The sequence below is a fragment of the Pygocentrus nattereri genome, chromosome 21 (assembly GCF_015220715.1).
Source record: "Pygocentrus nattereri isolate fPygNat1 chromosome 21, fPygNat1.pri, whole genome shotgun sequence".
Lineage (NCBI taxonomy): Eukaryota > Metazoa > Chordata > Actinopteri > Characiformes > Serrasalmidae > Pygocentrus > Pygocentrus nattereri.
The window spans coordinates 31,937,293-31,955,017 of record NC_051231.1 but is presented as its reverse complement, the minus strand read 5'-3'; the positions used below and the strand labels follow the sequence as shown (position 1 = coordinate 31,955,017).

The following is a 17,725-nucleotide window of genomic DNA, read 5'->3' as shown; positions in this document are numbered from 1 at the left end:
GTAGTAAAATACAGTACAAACTACCGGAGAGTTTCTAACCTGGCAGTCCTCTGCTTCTCTGCAGTGGAAGAAAGTTCAGCATTTCAATGATCAGCTTAATATTCACTATCAGTTCATTCTTCACAGTACAGTTGTGAAACTAGACAAGACAAATTGAGTCCATTGGCTTTTCTTCAGTGTTTGTACCAGTGAATGTCTGATGGACTTACTGCAGAGAAAGATGACCAGTCCAACCAGTACAGGACTGGCACTGATTACTGACAGCACTACCACAAGCAGTGTTCCTGAATGATAACATGAAAATGTGAATGTTTCAGTGCAAACATTTCCATCATTATTACACAAATCTGCTGATAGTTTTGTCCACAGCTTTGAGTCAGTAACATCAGCTGTGCTGGACTAAAAGACACAATTATATAATAATAAAACCCAAATCCAGAAACTCTCCTACATCACCACTGTGACAGCTTGAGAAAAAGTGCTTACTGAAAGTAAAAGGCTTATCATGCACTGTTGAACCTGAAATAAAAAGAAAGAAACCCAAACAAACGTTGAGCTCAGCAACTACATTTCAACTGTGCACAATCATTTACAGAAAGTGTCTCTGTAGAGGATGTTTTCATTTTGTTTTCACTTAGAGAATCAACTAAACAACCAATCTGACCAAATTTAGTGTTGAAACTAACACATGTGACTGTATTTATTTCAAATTTGTGATCACTCACTTCTCACTTTCCTGTTATTTCCTCCAGTTTTTCACAAGTAAAATCATGGCAGTATGAATGTCTCTGCATGGCACTGAATATACGAGTTATTCAGTTATTTACCTGTTGTAGAAGGTTTTTCTGAGGAGGCATTCTCTGTTACTCCCTTTACTGTGGGATCTGAGAAACAGGCAGAAATGAGGAAAATTCAAATTGAGTCAAAAACTTCCTAAAAGTGGTTCTAAAGATTAGAGAGGGGATTAGCGCCTCACTCTGTGGTTGTGATGAGGTGTAATCAGCATAGTGCCTGGTAGTTTGAGTTTAAGCTGTAAAATGTATTAAGATCATAGCTTATTAAACATGAACACGTTTATATGTACTGGACCTCCATAATATCTGTTTATTTAGATGAACATTTTAACATTAATGTGTAAGCACAACTGGGACTCACCAGTGGATGAAGGCACTGCTGTCGTAGTAGAGACTGGGACACCGGCAGGTGAAACTGCTGAGAATTTAAAAGTGGATAGACATTCAAGAGGTTATGGGATGTAAGATATAAGACGATCTTCTTGAAAATACTTCTGACAAAACGTTGTTTATGTCTACACACTTAAAAAGATGGTTCTTCAGGGGTTCTTTAGTAAAAAATGGTTCTATATAGAACCGTGAACACTGAAAGAACCCTTTGCATGATTAAAGGGGTCTTTGCATCGTGAAATATTTCTTCAGATTAATATTGATGTGTTTTATATAAGGGGCAGAACGGAAGTGCGGTGGGTAGCGCTGTCGCCTCACAGTGAGGAGGGCCTGGGTTCGATTCCCCGGCCGGGTGACCGGGGTCCTCTCTGTGTGGAGTTTGCATGTTCTCCCCGTGTCTGCGTGGGTTTCCTCCGGGTTCTCCGGTTTCCTCCCACAGTCCAAAGACATGCAGTCAGGTCAATTGGACATGCTAAATTGCCCCTGGGTGCGAGGGCATGTATGTCTGTCTGTCTGCCCTCCAATGGACTGGGGACCTGTCCAGGGTGTATCCTGCCTTCCGCCCAGTGACCACTGGGATAGGCTCCAGCACCCCCCGCGACCCTGAGGGAGCGGCTTGATGGATGGATGTTTTATATAGTTCTATATAGAACCTTTATGGAAAGGGTTCTATATATCACAAAAAATGGTTACACAGCTGTTACACAGGCTTGACAACGTCATAATAGAAGAACCCTTTTTCAAAAAGGTTCTATATAGAACATCTATGGCTCATTCTCCAACAGTCTGAAGAAACATTTAATAATGCAAAGAAACCTTTAATTGTGCAAAGGGTTGTTTAAGTGTTCATGCTTCTCTATAGGACCCTTTTCTTTACTAAAGAACCTTTTAAGAGTGTAGTTCAGTGTATGCACACTATAGTCTTAATGCAACAGACACTAGTCATTGTTTTTAAATGTGACATTAACTCACTCTAAATACTCATTGTGACTCATTTTGGAGGATTTATTGAATTCTGACAGTGATGATCAACAGTGTTTGGGACAAAATGTCCAATGTAAGTACAACCCCAATTCCAATGAATTTGGGACGTTGTGTAAAACATAAATAAAAACAATACGATGATTTGCAAATCCTTTTCAACCTATACTCAATTGAATACACTACAAAGGCAAGATTTTTAATGTTCAAATGGATAAACTTTATTATTTTTTGCAAATATTTACTCGTTTTGAATTTGATGCCTGCAACACGTTCCAAAGAAGTTGGGACAGGGGCGTGTTTCCCACTGTGTTACATCACCTTTCCTTTAACACTCAATAAGCGTTTGGGAACTGAGGACACTGATTGTTGAAGCTTTGTAGGTGGAATTCTTTCCCATTCTTGCTTGATGTACAACTTCAGTTGCTCAGCAGTCCGGGGTCTCCGCTGTCGTGTTTTGTTCTTCATAATGTGCCACACATTTTCAATGGGAGACAGGTCTGGACTGCAGGCAGGTCAGTCTAGTACCCGCACTCTTTTACTATGAAGCCACGCTGTTGTAACACGTGCAGAATGTGGCTTGGCATCGTCTTGCTGAAATAAGCAGGACGTCCCTGAAAAAGACGTTGCTTCAAAACCTGTATGTACCTTTCAGCATTAATGGGGCCTTCACAGATGTGCCAGTTACCCCTGCCATGGGCACCAACACACCCCCACACCATCAGAGATGCTGGCTTTTGAACTTTGCACTTTTCCTCTTTGGCCCAGAGGACACGACGTCCATGACTTCCAAAAACAGTTTGAACTGTGGACTCGTCAGACCACAGGACACTTTTCCACTTTGCGTCAGTCCATCCCAGATGAGCCTTGCCGCTTACTTGCAGAGATTTCTCCAGACTCTCTGAATCTTCTGATGATATTATGGACTGTAGATGATGAAATCCCTAAAGTCCTTGCAATTGCACGTTGAGAAACGTTGCTCTTAAACTGTTGGACTATTTGCTCACGCAGTTGTTCACTAAGTGGTGAACCTCGCCCGTCCTTGCTTGTGAACGACTGAGCCTTTCAGGGATGCTCCCTTTATACCCAATCATGACACTCACCTGGTTCCAATTAACCTGTTCACCTGTGGAATGTTCCAAACAGGTGTTTTTTGAGCATTCCTCAACTTTCCCAGTCTTTTGTTGCCCCTGTCCCAACTTCTTTGGAACGTGTTGCAGGCATCAAATTCAAAATGAGTGAATATTTGCAAAAATCAATAAAGTTTATCCGTTTGAACATTAAATATCTCGTCTTTGTAGTGTATTCAATTGAATATAGCTTGAAAAGGATTTGCAAATCATTGTATTCTGTTTTTATTTATGTTTACACAACATCCCAACCTCACTGGAATTGGGGTTGTAAGACATTACTGGCTCTGCTCCACAGTAATAATTTGAGAAGCTCAAAAATGTGTAAGAACTATTTCTTAACAGTGACTTTTTAATTTATCACTGCTGTTGAAAGAAAACGTCATATTTCTAATATGGTAACTTTACAGGAGAAGGAAAAAAAACTAATTTACTTTTAGTGTAAGTCAATGGAACCAGACTTTTTTCGAAGTCATTTTGGGTCATTTCTTTTAGGCCATTCATCATGAAATTTACATTCAATGTAAAAGACAAAAGGTTTTCAAATTATGTCAAAAATGTCAAAAATGGATATACAAGGTTTTCTTCCAACAGTAGCGTTCTGCTGAATTAGACCAGATGCTTGTTTATCTTGCAGTTTATTTTGAGTCTAGTAAGGACTGAATCAATAACTCACTGGCTGTACTGGGCATTTTGGTCACAGCAGACGAACTGGGAACTGCAGGTGACCCTGTTGAAAGTGGCGCAGCTGTTTAGAAAACAACGCAGAAACATCTTAAGCAGGTGTGTAAAGGGAATCATTAAAGGATTTCCTAGAAACGTGAGCATTAGAGTGTTTGTAAGTGGAACATTTATAACGCAAGAAAACTCGTTACTCACTAGTTGTTGTGCTTTTTGTGGTGGTGAGACGTGTGGAGGAAACTAAAGAAACTACAGATATAAACCACAGTACATTACAGAGGGTAGCTCTCCTTACTCCAAATAAACTGTGATGGCTGAAGGAAGATCTAACCTGCAGTAGATTTCTCTTCTGTTATGGACGACTGCGTCGATACAGGAATCCATTCTGAAAGAAAGACAAACACTTAAAAACAGGAAAAACATCTGATCATTACATTAATGCAGAATAAAATAATCACACTACAAGTGTAGAAATACTGCATATATGAACTGATGAACTTACTCAATATATCATATGAGTCACTCATTGGAGAGCGGATGGACGGGTCAGAGATTAGAGAATAATCACAGCTCACTTCTCTGCTCTTTACTGACCGCAGACGATTCAACAGGTCAGTTTTAGATGGTGTAAAACTGCAGCTCCACTTCCCAGAGTTCCCTTTTCTAGCTTCTCCCTTTAGGAACAGCAGGTGTCCAGTGTAGAGACTACATCTAAAATCAGCTCTTACTGACCCTGACAGCGGTATTACACACACAGCTATGATCTCTTCATACTGACTGTCATAGTCGACACTCACTGATGGTTTCTTACCTGCAGAGAAATTAATAACACCTTTATGTAATCGTGGTGTTTAGTGAGTAACTGCTGGACCAATCATGTAAACTAATTCATTAGAACAGTCAATTAGAAGTAATTTGATATGAGGAGACACAAACACACAATACAAAACTCAGTATCTCACCCAGGACTGTGACTGTAGCTGGTAGAGAGTGAGGAGAAGGTTTATTAACTCCTGATTCACTCACACCATAGTAACAAATAACTCTGACTGGTTCAGGTGACCTGTAACTGCGTCCTGTCCACCTGGTCAGGTCAGAGTCAGTGAGTGAGAGCTGACAGGATGGTGATTTTGTATTTTTATCGTCTCTCTCTAGATAGAAATAACACTGAGACACTCCAGCAGACGGAGTCTTACAGTCCAGCTGTACTGACCCTCTCTCTGTAGAAGAGACCACCAGCTGGGGCTGAGGAATATCTGCAACACACAGACCATCAAACAGGTCACACTGGACACACACTGGATAAAACAATGTCAACTCATTTCTACTCTGAAAAAACAAGCAGCTGTAGACACAGAAATTTAGAAATTACATAAATTTACTGCAGATGTCTGATTGTGTCACTGAGCACCATCATAATTTATGATCTTACAGTTCTTCTATAGCACTGACACTTTTTACAGTGTGCATTACGTTACAGCTTTCAGTTTGCAGCAGTTACTTGGTTACTCATTAAAAAAGTAATGGATCAAATCCACAGACTGGTGAGACTCACTTTGAGGATGAACGTCCAGAATCAGGCAGAAGGAGAGGAGGATGAACAGAGCCATTTCACCATCACCAAGAGAGAAGAGAGACACTCGACTCTCACAGTTCACAGAGCGACAGGAAACCCACCACTGATCACTTCTGGTTTCACAACAGACAATTCATTTCCCTTCAGCTCTTCATTTTGGGTTCTGACCATCTCACACGTCACTAAAGCATTAATCAGCTTTAATGGGTGAACATTACCTGCTCTACTGAAACACAGCATCATTTACAGTTTATACAGTTTACAGTGAAATAATGACACCATTTTAGCGTTCTGGCAGGGTTGTGCCCTGTCTCCACACCTGTTTGTGATATTCTTGGACAGGGTGTCCAGGCATAGCCAAGGTGAGGAGGGCATTATGTGTGAAGGCTGGTGGGTGGTTCGGGCATCTGATTCGGATCCCCCTGGATGCCTCCCGGTTGGGGTGTACCAGGCACGGCCGACCGGGATAAGGCCCCAGGGTCGTCCTAGGACCCGCTGGAGGGATTACATCTCCAAGTTGGCCTGGGAGCGGCTTGGGGTCCCTGGGAATGAGCTGGAGGAAGTTGCGGGGGACAGGGCTATCTAGGATTCTCTGCTCTCCCAACTGCTACCGTGACCCTATCTGGATTAAGCGGGCAACGACGATGATGATGATGATGACATCCATTTCCTGTTCTATCTGCACCACTACCACTCTCCCCTCATGAAGAGAAGGAACTCATCTTGTCCACTAGAGGACATCACAGCTCTGACATTGCATGTTAAAGTACTGTTAGAACCTATAAGTACAGTGTTTACATACAGCGTCCTGCAATACAGAAATGCACTGTTATCCATCAGCTTGTGATATTTTAAATGTGTAGCATGGCACTGCTGAAATAACAATATTGGCCACAATGAGCAAAAGTCCACATTTATTTATGGTAGTTTTCTAAAGTATCTTCTTTCAGTAAAGATAAAAAAGCATATTTTGTATAGATATTTTCCAAATTAGGCTCAAATTCGAATGAACTTGCAGCAAAGAAAGGATGTCAGGTGTCTAGTTTAAGCAAATAGGTAGGTTTAAAAGACCGAGCGGCTGGGGACAAATTAGGAATATTTCAAGTGTCCATGTCACATTTCAGGGTCTACTAGCAGTGTCTGTATTTTACTGTTGAAGTTTTTGCATATTTTGAGTATATAATGGGCAGTTTGGTTTACAGCACAACATTCATTAAACATGAAATCTAAAATATTTTTTCTCTGGCCCACAGACTTGATGAGATTTTTTAACATGGCCCTTTCACTGGTTGAGTTTGACACCCCTGATTTAAGCGGTTAAACAAATCATGGAGAAAAGACCAAGTTATATTTCTGTCATCATAAATTCAGTAGTGGACACTGAAAGCTGGTTGGTACATCCTGTCTGTGTATTTCAAGGTCAGTGAAGTGATTTCACAGAACATGAACATCAGAAGTGCAGCTTTAAAAATAAATATCAGTTCTCAATAAACTACTTTAACATACTCTGGTGAGACTGAGCTGAGTCTGTTTCCAAAATACCTTCAACACGAAACTTTAGCAGTTTCACTTTTTAAACCTGTCAGCTAGTTACCAGACACACATAGTGACTTTCCACATATTTATTATTAAGGTATTATTGATGTAAAATTGTGTGCACAGGCGTTTGCAGACATTTCAGCACATCTGTACAAATGACATGTTTTGCTGAAGTGAAAATAAGTAGTAAATCCACCACATGGAAAAAACTTAAATGTCATATTTTTTAGCGAATTTAAGTCCATAATGTCTGTTTATTTGTTTAACACATGTGAAAACAAATGAACACTGCTGTCAAACCAGAACGTCTGTAATGTAGACCATTTCTTTTTCAGAGTTGAAATTTTAAGACATTTTTCTAGTTATCTAAAAAAGGCAAAAATGGAGGTTTTGTCACAGAAGCAATCATATAAACATAAAAACAGGCCTTAATCATTTTGTACATGCCACATTTAATTCAGTGTTTGAGATGAGTCATTCAGAGTAGTTTGGTGTGAAATGATTGATTGTAGACACTTTGATTTGGTAAAAGGAACCAGGGGTTGCCATGACTACAACACAAATATAGACATTTTATTCACCATCCAAAAACACCAGTGAACATCAAACTCTTCAGACGTCTGGTTCCTATCACCACCACTGTGAACAGTTCTGACTCTGTAAGTTTATCTAGAACAGATCGTTTCACACGACTCTGTTTACATCTCAACCACTTAAATATGCAATTTTGAAAAATGTTCAGTTTCTCTGTAAAGGACAAGTTCTCTGTGGTCATCCATCTCTCAGAAGAAGCTGAAGGGTTTCTGGGTTTGGCTGGACAGGCTGTAGATGACCACTGTGTAAACTGTCTGATCAGCACCTGTAATGGACGAGTCTGAAGTTTAATCTCATGTAGTGAAGTGAAGGAACTGAGTGTAGAGACTGAATGAAAAATCTCTATTAATGTAATTTAATGAGAGCAAACCTGAAAAACACACCATCATCAGTCCAGTCAGACCAAACAGCAGGAGACACAGTCATACACGAGGTACAGATGAATGTTTTAGCAGCTCTTTATACCTTGCCTATAGTATTTTATACAGCAGGAGATGCTTAAAGTAGTAGTGGACCATTCACACCACCACCACGTCAGTGTTACTGCAGTGCTGAGAATGATCCACCACCCATACAGTACCTGCTCTCCGTGGGGGTCCTGACCACTGAAGAACAGGGTAACAGAGTATCAGAGAAACAGATGGACTACAGTCTGTAACTGTAGAACTACAGAGTGCAGCTATACAGTAAGTGGAGCTGATAAGATGGACAATGAGCGTAGAAACAAGGAGGTGGTCATGATGTTCTGCCTGATTGTCCATATTGTAACCACATTATTCACTTGCAGGATTTGGAGTCCTCTGTGGTGGAGATGTGTAACTGCATCTGACATGTGGAAGAACATTTGGTAATGTAGGTTGTGTTTCAGCCGCCTCCCCAGTGATGATTGAAAGAGAATTCAAAGAGAACTCAGAGTAAACTCAGTGAAGGAGCATCTCTGAGGATGTGAGTGAATCATCTACCACTGTCATCACATCTTCATCAGTGCAATGTTGATTTTGCAGGCTTGAGCAAACATGAACATCACTGTGGAATCGAGTCCAGAGTTTTGCAGCAATTAGTGAGGAAGTGAGTGATGGTCAGCAAGATCACAATTCATCTGAAATGGCCTCGAGTTTTACAGTGACTCAAAGAAAGTCCAGCACTGAAGGTCGGAGCTCTTCTTTGTCAAACCCCAGAAACAGTTCATTTAAAATGAAAGGATAAATTTGAGGCGAAACCCTCGACTGAATATTGAGGCCACTGCGTAAGTGACCTGTTGTACTGTGTAAATTACCTAGTGGCTGGTAAGGTGCGGTCACTGAGGTAAACATTGAGTAGGTTCCAGCAGCTCCTGGACTGAACTAAATAGCAATAAATACTCTTATAATGTTTATGAAGCAAATCTGAAAGATTAATCTATTCATTTTGATCCAAATTATAACAGAAACGTCACTCACTTCCTCCACACTCGGCATGGCCATCGCGTCTCCTGCAAAACAGTCAGTCCAGCTAAATTTGGCTCTTTAGACATGATCTAGTTTTAGTCAGTCAAGATAATCAGTCATGATAGATTCACATTCCAGTCATGAAACATACCCTGATCTCCTCTGGCTGAGTCGACTTCAAGTCTATTAGGAATAAATGCATCTATCAGAACTTTATGCAACATCTAGTGACATTATTATGAACAGAAAATGATATAAAAATATGGATTTTATACTTATATGCACAGTTTAATGTACAGCATCTCACCTGTCAGTCCTCTGATTCTCTGCAATGGAAGACAGTTCAGCATTTCAGTGATCAGGTTAATATTCACCATCATACCACACAGTTAATTCTACACAGTCCAGTTGTTGAAAAAGACAAACTGAGTCCATTGGTTTTTCTTCAGTGTTTGTACCAGTGAATGTCTGATGGACTTACTGCAGAGAAAGATGACCACTCCAACCAGTACAGGACTGGCACTGATTACTGACAGCACTACCACAAGCAGTGTTCCTGAATGATAACATGAAAATGTGAATGTTTCAGTGCAAACATTTCCATCATTATTACACAAATCTGCTGATAGTTTTGTCCACAGCTTTGAGTCAGTAACATCAGCTGTGCTGGACTAAAAGAGACAATTATATAATAATAAAACCCAAATCCAGAAACTCTCCTACATCACCACTGTGACAGCTTGAGAAAATATTAATGTGTTAAAGCTCTAAAATGACTTTCCTGATATTTCCTCCAGTTTTCCACAAGTAAAATCATGGCAGTATGAATGTCTCTGCATGGCACTGAATTTACGAGTTATTCAGTTATTTACCTGCTGTAGAAGGTTTTTCTGAGGAGGCATTCTCTGTTACTCCCTTTACTGTGGGATCTGAGAAACAGGCAGAAATGAGGAAAATTCAAATTGAGTCAAAAACTTCCTAAAAGTGGTTCTAAAGATTAGAGAGGGGATTAGCGCCTCACTCTGTGGTTGTGATGAGGTGTAATCAGCATAGTGCCTGGTAGTTTGAGTTCGAGCTGTAAAATGTATTAAAATCATAGCTTATTAAACATGAACACGTTTATATGTACTGGACCTCCATAATATCTGTTTATTTAGATGAACATTTTAACATTAATGTGTAAGCACAACTGGGACTCACCAGTGGATGAAGGCACTGCTGTCGTAGTAGAGACTGGGACACCGGCAGGTGAAACTGCTGAGAATTTAAAAGTGGAGAAACATTCAAGAGGTTATGGGATGTAAGATATAAGACGATCTTCTTGAAAATACTTCTGACAAAACGTTGTTCATGTCTACACACTTAAGAAGATGGTTCCTCAGGGGTTCTTTAGTAAAAAATGGTTCTATTTAAAACCGTGAAAACGATGAAACATGATGAAAGGGGTCTTTGCATCGTGAAATATTTCTTCAGTTTAACAGCAAATGTGTTTTATGATCTCCACACATCACTACATGCTTACAATTTACTGCTGAAAGCCAAAAATTTATTATAAGGGTTTAAAATGACATCACCGTCTATTAGACTGGAGAGAAGAGCTACAGCCTCACACGACGCCCAGCTTCTGAATGGAGCTTATGGAATATGAACGTTATGAAGAACATGACTGAGTGTGTTTTGGTTCCACTTTGTTAAAGAGGTTTTAAATGTGACATTAACTCACTCTAAATACTCATTGTGACTCATTTTGGAGGATTTATTGAATTCTGACAGTGATGATCAACAGTGTTTGGGACAAAATGTACAGTGTAAATAAGACATTACTGGCTCTGATCCACGGTAATAATTTGAGAAGCTCAAAGTCGTGTAAGAACTTCATTTCTTAACTTTGACTATTTAATTTATGCTGAATAAGACCGGATGCTTGTTTATCTTGCAGTTAATTTTGAGTCTAGTAAGGACTGAATCAATAACTCACTGGCTGTACTGGGCATTTTGGTCACAGCAGACGAACTGGGAACTGCAGGTGACCCTGTTGAAAGTGGCGCAGCTGTTTAGAAAACAACACAGAAACATCTTAAGCAGGTGTGTAAAGGGAATCATTAAAGGATTTCCTAGAAACGTGAGCATTAGAGTGTTTGTAAGTGGAACATTTATAACGCAAGAAAACTCGTTACTCACTAGTTGTTGTGCTTTTTGTGGTGGTGAGACGTGTGGAGGAAACTAAAGAAACTACAGATATAAACCACAGTACATTACAGAGGGTAGCTCTCCTTACTCCAAATAAACTGTGATGGCTGAAGGAAGATCTAACCTGCAGTAGATTTCTCTTCTGTTATGGACGACTGCGTCGATACAGGAATCCATTCTGAAAGAAACACAAACACTTAAAAACAGGAAAAACATCTGATCATTACATTAATGCACAATAAAATAATCACACTACAAGTGTAGAAATACTGCATATATGAACTGATGAACTTACTCAATATATCATATGAGTCACTCATTGGAGAGCGGATGGACGGGTCAGAGATTAGAGAATAATCACAGCTCACTTCTCTGCTCTTTACTGACCGCAGACGATTCAATAGGTCAGTTTTAGATGCTGTAAAACTGCAGCTCCACATCCCAGAGTTCCTTTTTCTAGATTCTCCCTTTAGGAACAGCAGGTGTCCAGTGTAGAGACTACATCTAAAATCAGCTCTTACTGACCCTGACAGCGGTATTACACACACAGCTATGATCTCTTCATACTGACTGTCATAGTCGACACTCACTGATGGTTTCTTACCTGCAGAGAAATTAATAACACCTTTATGTAATCGTGGTGTTTAGTGAGTAACTGCTGGACCAATCATGTAAACTAATTCATTAGAACAGTCAATTAGAAGTAATTTGATATGAGGAGACACAAACACACAATACAAAACTCAGTATCTCACCCAGGACTGTGAATGTAGCTGGTAGAGAGTGAGGAGAAGGTTTATTAACTCCTGATTCACTCACACCATAGTAACAAATAACTCTGACTGGTTCAGGTGACCTGTAACTGCGTCCTGTCCACCTGGTCAGGTCAGCGTCAGTGAGTGAGAGCTGACAGGATGGTGATTTTGCATTTTTATCGTCTCTCTCTAGATAGAAATAACACTGAGACACTCCAGCAGACGGAGTCTTACAGTCCAGCTGTACTGACCCTCTCTCTGTAGAAGAGACCACCAGCTGGGGCTGAGGAATATCTGCAACACACAGACCATCAAACAGGTCACACTGGACACACACTGGATAAAACAATGTCAACTCGTTTCTACTCTGAAAAAACAAGCAGCTGTAGACACAGAAATTTAGAAATTACATAAATTTACTGCAGATGTCTGATTGTGTCACTGAGCACCATCATAATTTATGATGTTACAGTTCTTCTATAGCACTGACACTTTTTACAGTCTGCATTACGTTAAAGCTTTCAGTTTGCAGCAGTTACTTGGTTACTCATTAAAAAAGTAATGGATCAAATCCACAGATGGTGAGACTCACTTTGAGGATGAACGTCCAGAATCAGGCAGAAGGAGAGGAGGATGAACAGAGCCATTTCACCATCACCAAGAGAGAAGAGAGACACTCGACTCACACAGTTCACAGAGCGACAGGAAACCCACCACTGATCACTTCTGGTTTCACAACAGACAATTCATTTCCCTTCAGCTCTTCATTTTGGGTTCTGACCATCTCACACGTCACTAAAGCATTAATCAGCTTTAATGGGTGAACATTACCTGCTCTACTGAAACACAGCATCATTTACAGTTTATACAGTTTACAGTGAAATAATGACACCAAGATCTTCTGAACAGAGAGCTGTGGTCTGTGTAGTTCAGCAGTGTGAGGGTGACTCTCTGTCCAACATGCACATCCATAAAAACTGACAGACTGTACATATAACATATTTACATTACATATAACGCTACATATAAACTCCCTAATCAGACCGATATTTAATTCAGGGTCTGTTCCATCTGCACCTCCACCCCTCTCCCGTCATGAAGAGGAGGTACTCATGGTGTCCACTAGAGCACATCAAAGCTTTGGAGTTGAAAACTATTATATAATACAGAATATAACCATGAGTACAGTGTTTAGGTCCAGCCTCCTTCAGAAAAAAGAGCTCTGTTGTTCAGTAAATGATCAAAAGCAAAAATATTGGATCCCACCATTAGGACCATACCTAAAAAGCTATATATATATATATATATATATATATATATATAAGCTGTATTTTGAGATTTTATTGTGAAAAGGCGTCTCCAGGTGCTAAAAATGACATTTCAAAGGTGGAGGATCGCACTGCGGATATTTCTGCGTAGTTTTACTATCATGAATTGAAGTTTAGCAAGTAGTATTTTCATTAATAAAAAATTATTTGACACACTGAAATTCAAATGATCATCTTATTTCTTAAAATGTTTAATATCAGGACTTTTAATTCACACATAGAAAAAAACTAGTAAATAACACATTTTGACTGAATTAATAAATTAAATCTATAAATAATATCACCAACCATGGAATTTGATGTAGGAAGAAGAGACTTTTTAAAATACAGTGCCAGCTGAAAAAGTGAGAGGAATCTGTAAATAATGTGTTTCTCTGTAACACCTTTATTTTTTTATTCCAGAAGTTTGTTGGAAATCATCTTAATAGAACAGCAGTTAGAAAGTTTGCCATGATGCCATGATAGAACCCACTGTATTCCTCACAAATCTGTGACCATCATGCTATTTGCACTTAATGGAGTGGTCAATTATATGAATCTGACCCATAATGTTTTCTTTGGAAGATGGAGCCTGAGGAAGCATATACAGAGACAATAAAAGAGGACCTACAATTAATGGTGGTAAAAGTGGTAGATGACCACTGTGTAAACTGCCTCATCAGCATCTGTAAATGAATTTGAAGCTTACAATAATTAAAGCAGCCAATATATTACAAAAATAAAAATAAATATGTGCACACACTGGATAATGTGCAGATCCAGATGGTCAGTCCAATCAGTAAAAGTCCAGCAGCACTGACCCACAGTACTACAGGCCACCACACTGAAATAGAGAATACTAGATGAGAGTTCTGTGACTGAAACTACAGTGATCCTGTAGAACTGTGAGCTGCTCTCATGAGATTAAAACCATTTCATAGGACTGACCACTTAAGGCCTTGAATAGACATCCTGACCATAATGAAAGCAGGACTTCAATATAAATTAGAAACATTTGTATCAGTTATGGAAAGAAAGAAACTCACTCAGAGTCATTTTCTCTCCTGTTATGAATAGCAGAGCTGATAAAGAAGGAACACTATGACCACAGCTGCTTTGGTGTTACTATGTCAGCAGAAGGAAGGTCTGAGCCAGACACTCACAGCTTGTAGAGGGTAGTGTGGTCTGACTGTGAATTGTGGGGACTGCAGACGAAGCTGCTGAGAAGGAAAAACATGTGCGTAAACACATCATAAGTTTTTATTGAGAAAAATATTAATTTCCAAAGTTTGTTCTATTTATTAACGCATCTGCAACGATGCTGAGAAATAAGATGTTATTCTAAGTTTAGAGCAAAATGCTGTGTAGATGAGCTGTAGATGAGGAAGTTACAGAAAAACCTGCTAAAAGTGTCAAACAAGTGCTAAAACTTCATAAAACATCACAGAGAAATGTTTAGTGATAAATTCCACAGTGCTTGACTTATAATGAAGGAAATGCGTGTTAAAGTGTTTCTAGACTTTAAAGATTTACATTAAACCTTCTGTTACTCACAGAGAGAGAGAGAGAGAGAGAGAGAGAGAGAGAGAGAGAGAGAGAGAGAGGGAGAGGGAGAGAGGAATAAACTGACCTTCAGTAGATTTCTCTTCTGTTATGGGGGGGAAGTGTTGGTGCTGGAAGCAAATCTAAGAAAAGAGAAATTAATACTTAAGCCAAATACGTAGGTACGTTTCTTAGATTTGAATTTGGGCTCATTTAGTTTGAATTAATTGATAAAATCAAATAAACTCAAAAGTTTCACTTCACAAAGCATCAAACACCACTTTACTGAATGCTTTTTCGTGATTGACTGTGAGGTTCTGTCAGACTCTTGGCTGGAAAGTCCCTTCCCGCCTGCAGAGGTCGCTCTCTCCTGGGTTTTAATGGCAGGCTACACACCTGAAGCTTGTTTTCTCATTGCTGTGTGTATATATAGCTTGTATTTTGGTTAGGGTCTTTGTAAAGCCTTGTCGTTTTCTGCAGTTCTTACCCTTCTTACTTATTGTTCTTGATGCTTTTCATGTTCTTTGACCTGCTGCTTGTCTACTGGCCTCTTCCTCTTTGTCTTGGAGTGTTTGTATGACTCTCTGACTGAAATAACGTGAGCTCACGCTGGGATCCAGGATGAAGTCTGTTCCTTGCAGAGGTGGACGAAGTAAACAAATCATGTACTTGAGTTAAAGTTGAGACACCCAGGGTAAAATATCACTCCAGTAAAAGTAGAATTTCCTCCCTTTAGACCTCCAGTTGAGTAAAAGTACTAAAGTATTTCCCTTCAAATGTACTTAAGTATAAAGTAAAAGTACTAAAAGAGTAATTCTGGCTCTGATGTCCTGTTATCATTTTTATAACCAGACTGGCTTCATGAACTCATTTCAGGTGAAAGTCCTCCAGCGTCTCTCTTGGTAAACCAGTCTTTTAATAGAACGTCATTAATTAGTGACGCTGACGTCTATTAAAATGATCAGAAGCACAAAACACTGAAGGTAAACAGTTTCCATCAGGGAGAACCGAGTGGCTCTGAAATCACTTTTTACACACAAGCAAAGTTTCAGTTTCAGATTTATTTACAACTTAGTTCCAAGTTTAAGTTGAATAAAAACTGGCTTTAAACTCAGGATCACAGATGAGCTCCTTTACTATGTTGATCTGTAGGCGTCTGTTCATAAACATAAACCAGCCCAAACTCATTTACTATAAAATTTCTTCTCTGTAATTCCTGGTTCCATAGCTAAAAATCTTGGTGTGACGATTGATTCAGATCTGACGTTTAATCAACACATAGGTCAAATTACACGGACAGCGTTTCTTCACCTCCAAAACATTTCAAAGTTAAGAAATGCGTTATCCCTACATGATGCTACATTTTTCTTAGCTACTTCGTAATGTTATACACCGATTTTCAGACTTTGGTTCACATTTACTTCAAAACAATGGGCTCTAACTGCTTACTATGTGGTCATGAAGGACAGGGATACAGTCTCACTTCCTGCTCTAAATGCAGGGACATAACTAAAATTCATGGTAAATCTAAATCTTTCAGCTTCTCTTTAAAAGAAGAACTTTTTTACTGAAGAACCACAGGTTGAACTAATTGAACACCTGGAATGAACACCTGGAAGGAGTCAATGCTTAAAAATCCATATAATGAACATGAAAGTGTACATTTAAAAACTTCACTAAAAACACTGCACTTGGTTATAATTATATTTTGTGGACAGGATTCCTTTTTGTGAGAGCTGCTGTGTACAGATGTTAGACCATCACTGTACAAAAAAATTCGAAAGCGAATGGAACTGAATGGAAAGACTGGCTCAAAAAATGTGTTGATGCGTCAAGGGGGAACTGAATACCGGCGAAGTCGTATGATCAGTCCAGTCAGAGCAAACAGCAGAAAGCATGGCATTGATGTCACATCAGCAATTTAAGCATCTTCCTTTTTTGTATCATAGCAGAATCCACCCTGTTACACTAATATGCAGTGTATTGATAAAAATGTACCATCTAATGTTCCATCTACAGTCTATAAGCACCTTATTAGGTAAACCTACCTTGTATCTATCTTTATCGTCCGTTCTGCTCCACTTACTGTATAGCTGCACTCTGTAGTTCTACAGTTACAGACTGTAGTCCATCTGTTTCTCTGATACTCTGTTACCCTGTTCTTCAGTGGTCAGGACCCCCACAGGACTTCACAGAGCAGGTATTATCTGGTTGGTGGATCATTATCAGTGATGCAGTGGTGTCCACTCTATTAGACACTCCTACCTTGTCAGTCCACCTTGTAGATGTAAAGTCAGAGACGACAGCTCATCTGCTGCTGCACAGTTTGTGTTGGTCGTCCTCTAGTCCTTCATCAGTGGTCACCGGACGCTGCCCACAGGACGCTGCCCACAGGACGCTGTAGGCTGGATATTTTTGGTTGGTGTCACTGATCACCATCACATTATAACACACATTCATCCATAACACTGATACCGTATTTGCTGTGCATTACATTAAAGCTTTCAGTTTGTTTTCCAACAAATGCAACGCAATAATTGATTACCAGTAGATTTAACCATCTGCAGGAGAGAAAAGAGAATCGGGAATCACACACACATCTAAGCCACTTCTCCTTCTGGGTCACGGGGGCCTATACCAGTACACAGGATACATTGCAGGGCAGACTGACAGATTCACACTCACACCAATTTAGCATGTCCAATTGGCCATTGATCTGTTCAGAGAGGGAATTTCGGGGTGCGGTGTGCTTCGTCTGTGATGAAGCCAGAGCAGAGAGCTGCCTTTGGTGATGCACCACTGTCAACCTAGATCAGGGG

General features: G+C 39.7%; 2 protein-coding genes and 1 long non-coding RNA gene across 4 annotated transcripts in view; all 3 read right to left on the bottom strand.

Annotated features, from left to right (window-relative positions):
- Positions 1-17,725, bottom strand: part of LOC108415863 (mucin-5B-like) — a 50,113-nt gene that overhangs the window by 2,585 nt on the left and 29,803 nt on the right. The window contains exons 8-17 of the mRNA XM_037532296.1: positions 11,598-11,906; positions 11,427-11,480; positions 11,294-11,344; positions 11,091-11,162; positions 10,313-10,369; positions 10,134-10,187; positions 9,985-10,041; positions 487-519; positions 210-284; positions 25-58 (exon numbers count right to left, since the gene is read on the bottom strand). Of these exons, the coding sequence (XP_037388193.1) occupies positions 25-58; positions 210-284; positions 487-519; positions 9,985-10,041; positions 10,134-10,187; positions 10,313-10,369; positions 11,091-11,162; positions 11,294-11,344; positions 11,427-11,480; positions 11,598-11,906 (796 nt within the window). The remainder of the gene's footprint in view (positions 1-24; positions 59-209; positions 285-486; positions 520-9,984; positions 10,042-10,133; positions 10,188-10,312; positions 10,370-11,090; positions 11,163-11,293; positions 11,345-11,426; positions 11,481-11,597; positions 11,907-17,725) is intronic.
- Positions 487-5,623, bottom strand: LOC119261926. 2 transcript variants are annotated; one of them, XM_037532299.1, is made up of 8 exons: positions 5,532-5,623; positions 4,939-5,232; positions 4,479-4,787; positions 4,308-4,361; positions 4,175-4,225; positions 3,972-4,043; positions 1,156-1,212; positions 487-884 (listed from the first exon to the last, which is right to left on the bottom strand). In XM_037532299.1, exons 1-8 carry the CDS (start codon positions 5,584-5,586, stop codon positions 820-822), a joined length of 957 nt encoding a protein of 318 aa, XP_037388196.1. In that variant the 5' UTR covers positions 5,587-5,623; the 3' UTR covers positions 487-819. The 2 variants fall into 2 exon arrangements, with proteins under 2 accessions (XP_037388196.1, XP_037388197.1); XM_037532300.1 differs by having other exon boundaries at positions 842-1,030.
- Positions 14,457-17,051, bottom strand: LOC119261927. The gene is made up of 3 exons (XR_005129285.1): positions 16,955-17,051; positions 14,995-15,049; positions 14,457-14,581 (listed from the first exon to the last, which is right to left on the bottom strand). It is a non-coding gene; the product is annotated as an uncharacterized LOC119261927 (long non-coding RNA).

Bases quoted from the DNA above. Each gene is read 5' to 3' on its own strand.
- LOC119261926 (XM_037532299.1), bottom strand. From the start codon at position 5,586: ATGGCTCTGTTCATCCTCCTCTCCTTCTGCCTGATTCTGGACGTTCAT. The intron at 4,788-4,938 runs GTGAGATACTGA...ATTTCTCTGCAG, and splicing joins AGCTACAGTCACAGTCCTGG to GTAAGAAACCATCAGTGAGT. The intron at 885-1,155 runs GTGAGTCCCAGT...CCTGTTTCTCAG, and splicing joins AGCAGTGCCTTCATCCACTG to ATCCCACAGTAAAGGGAGTA.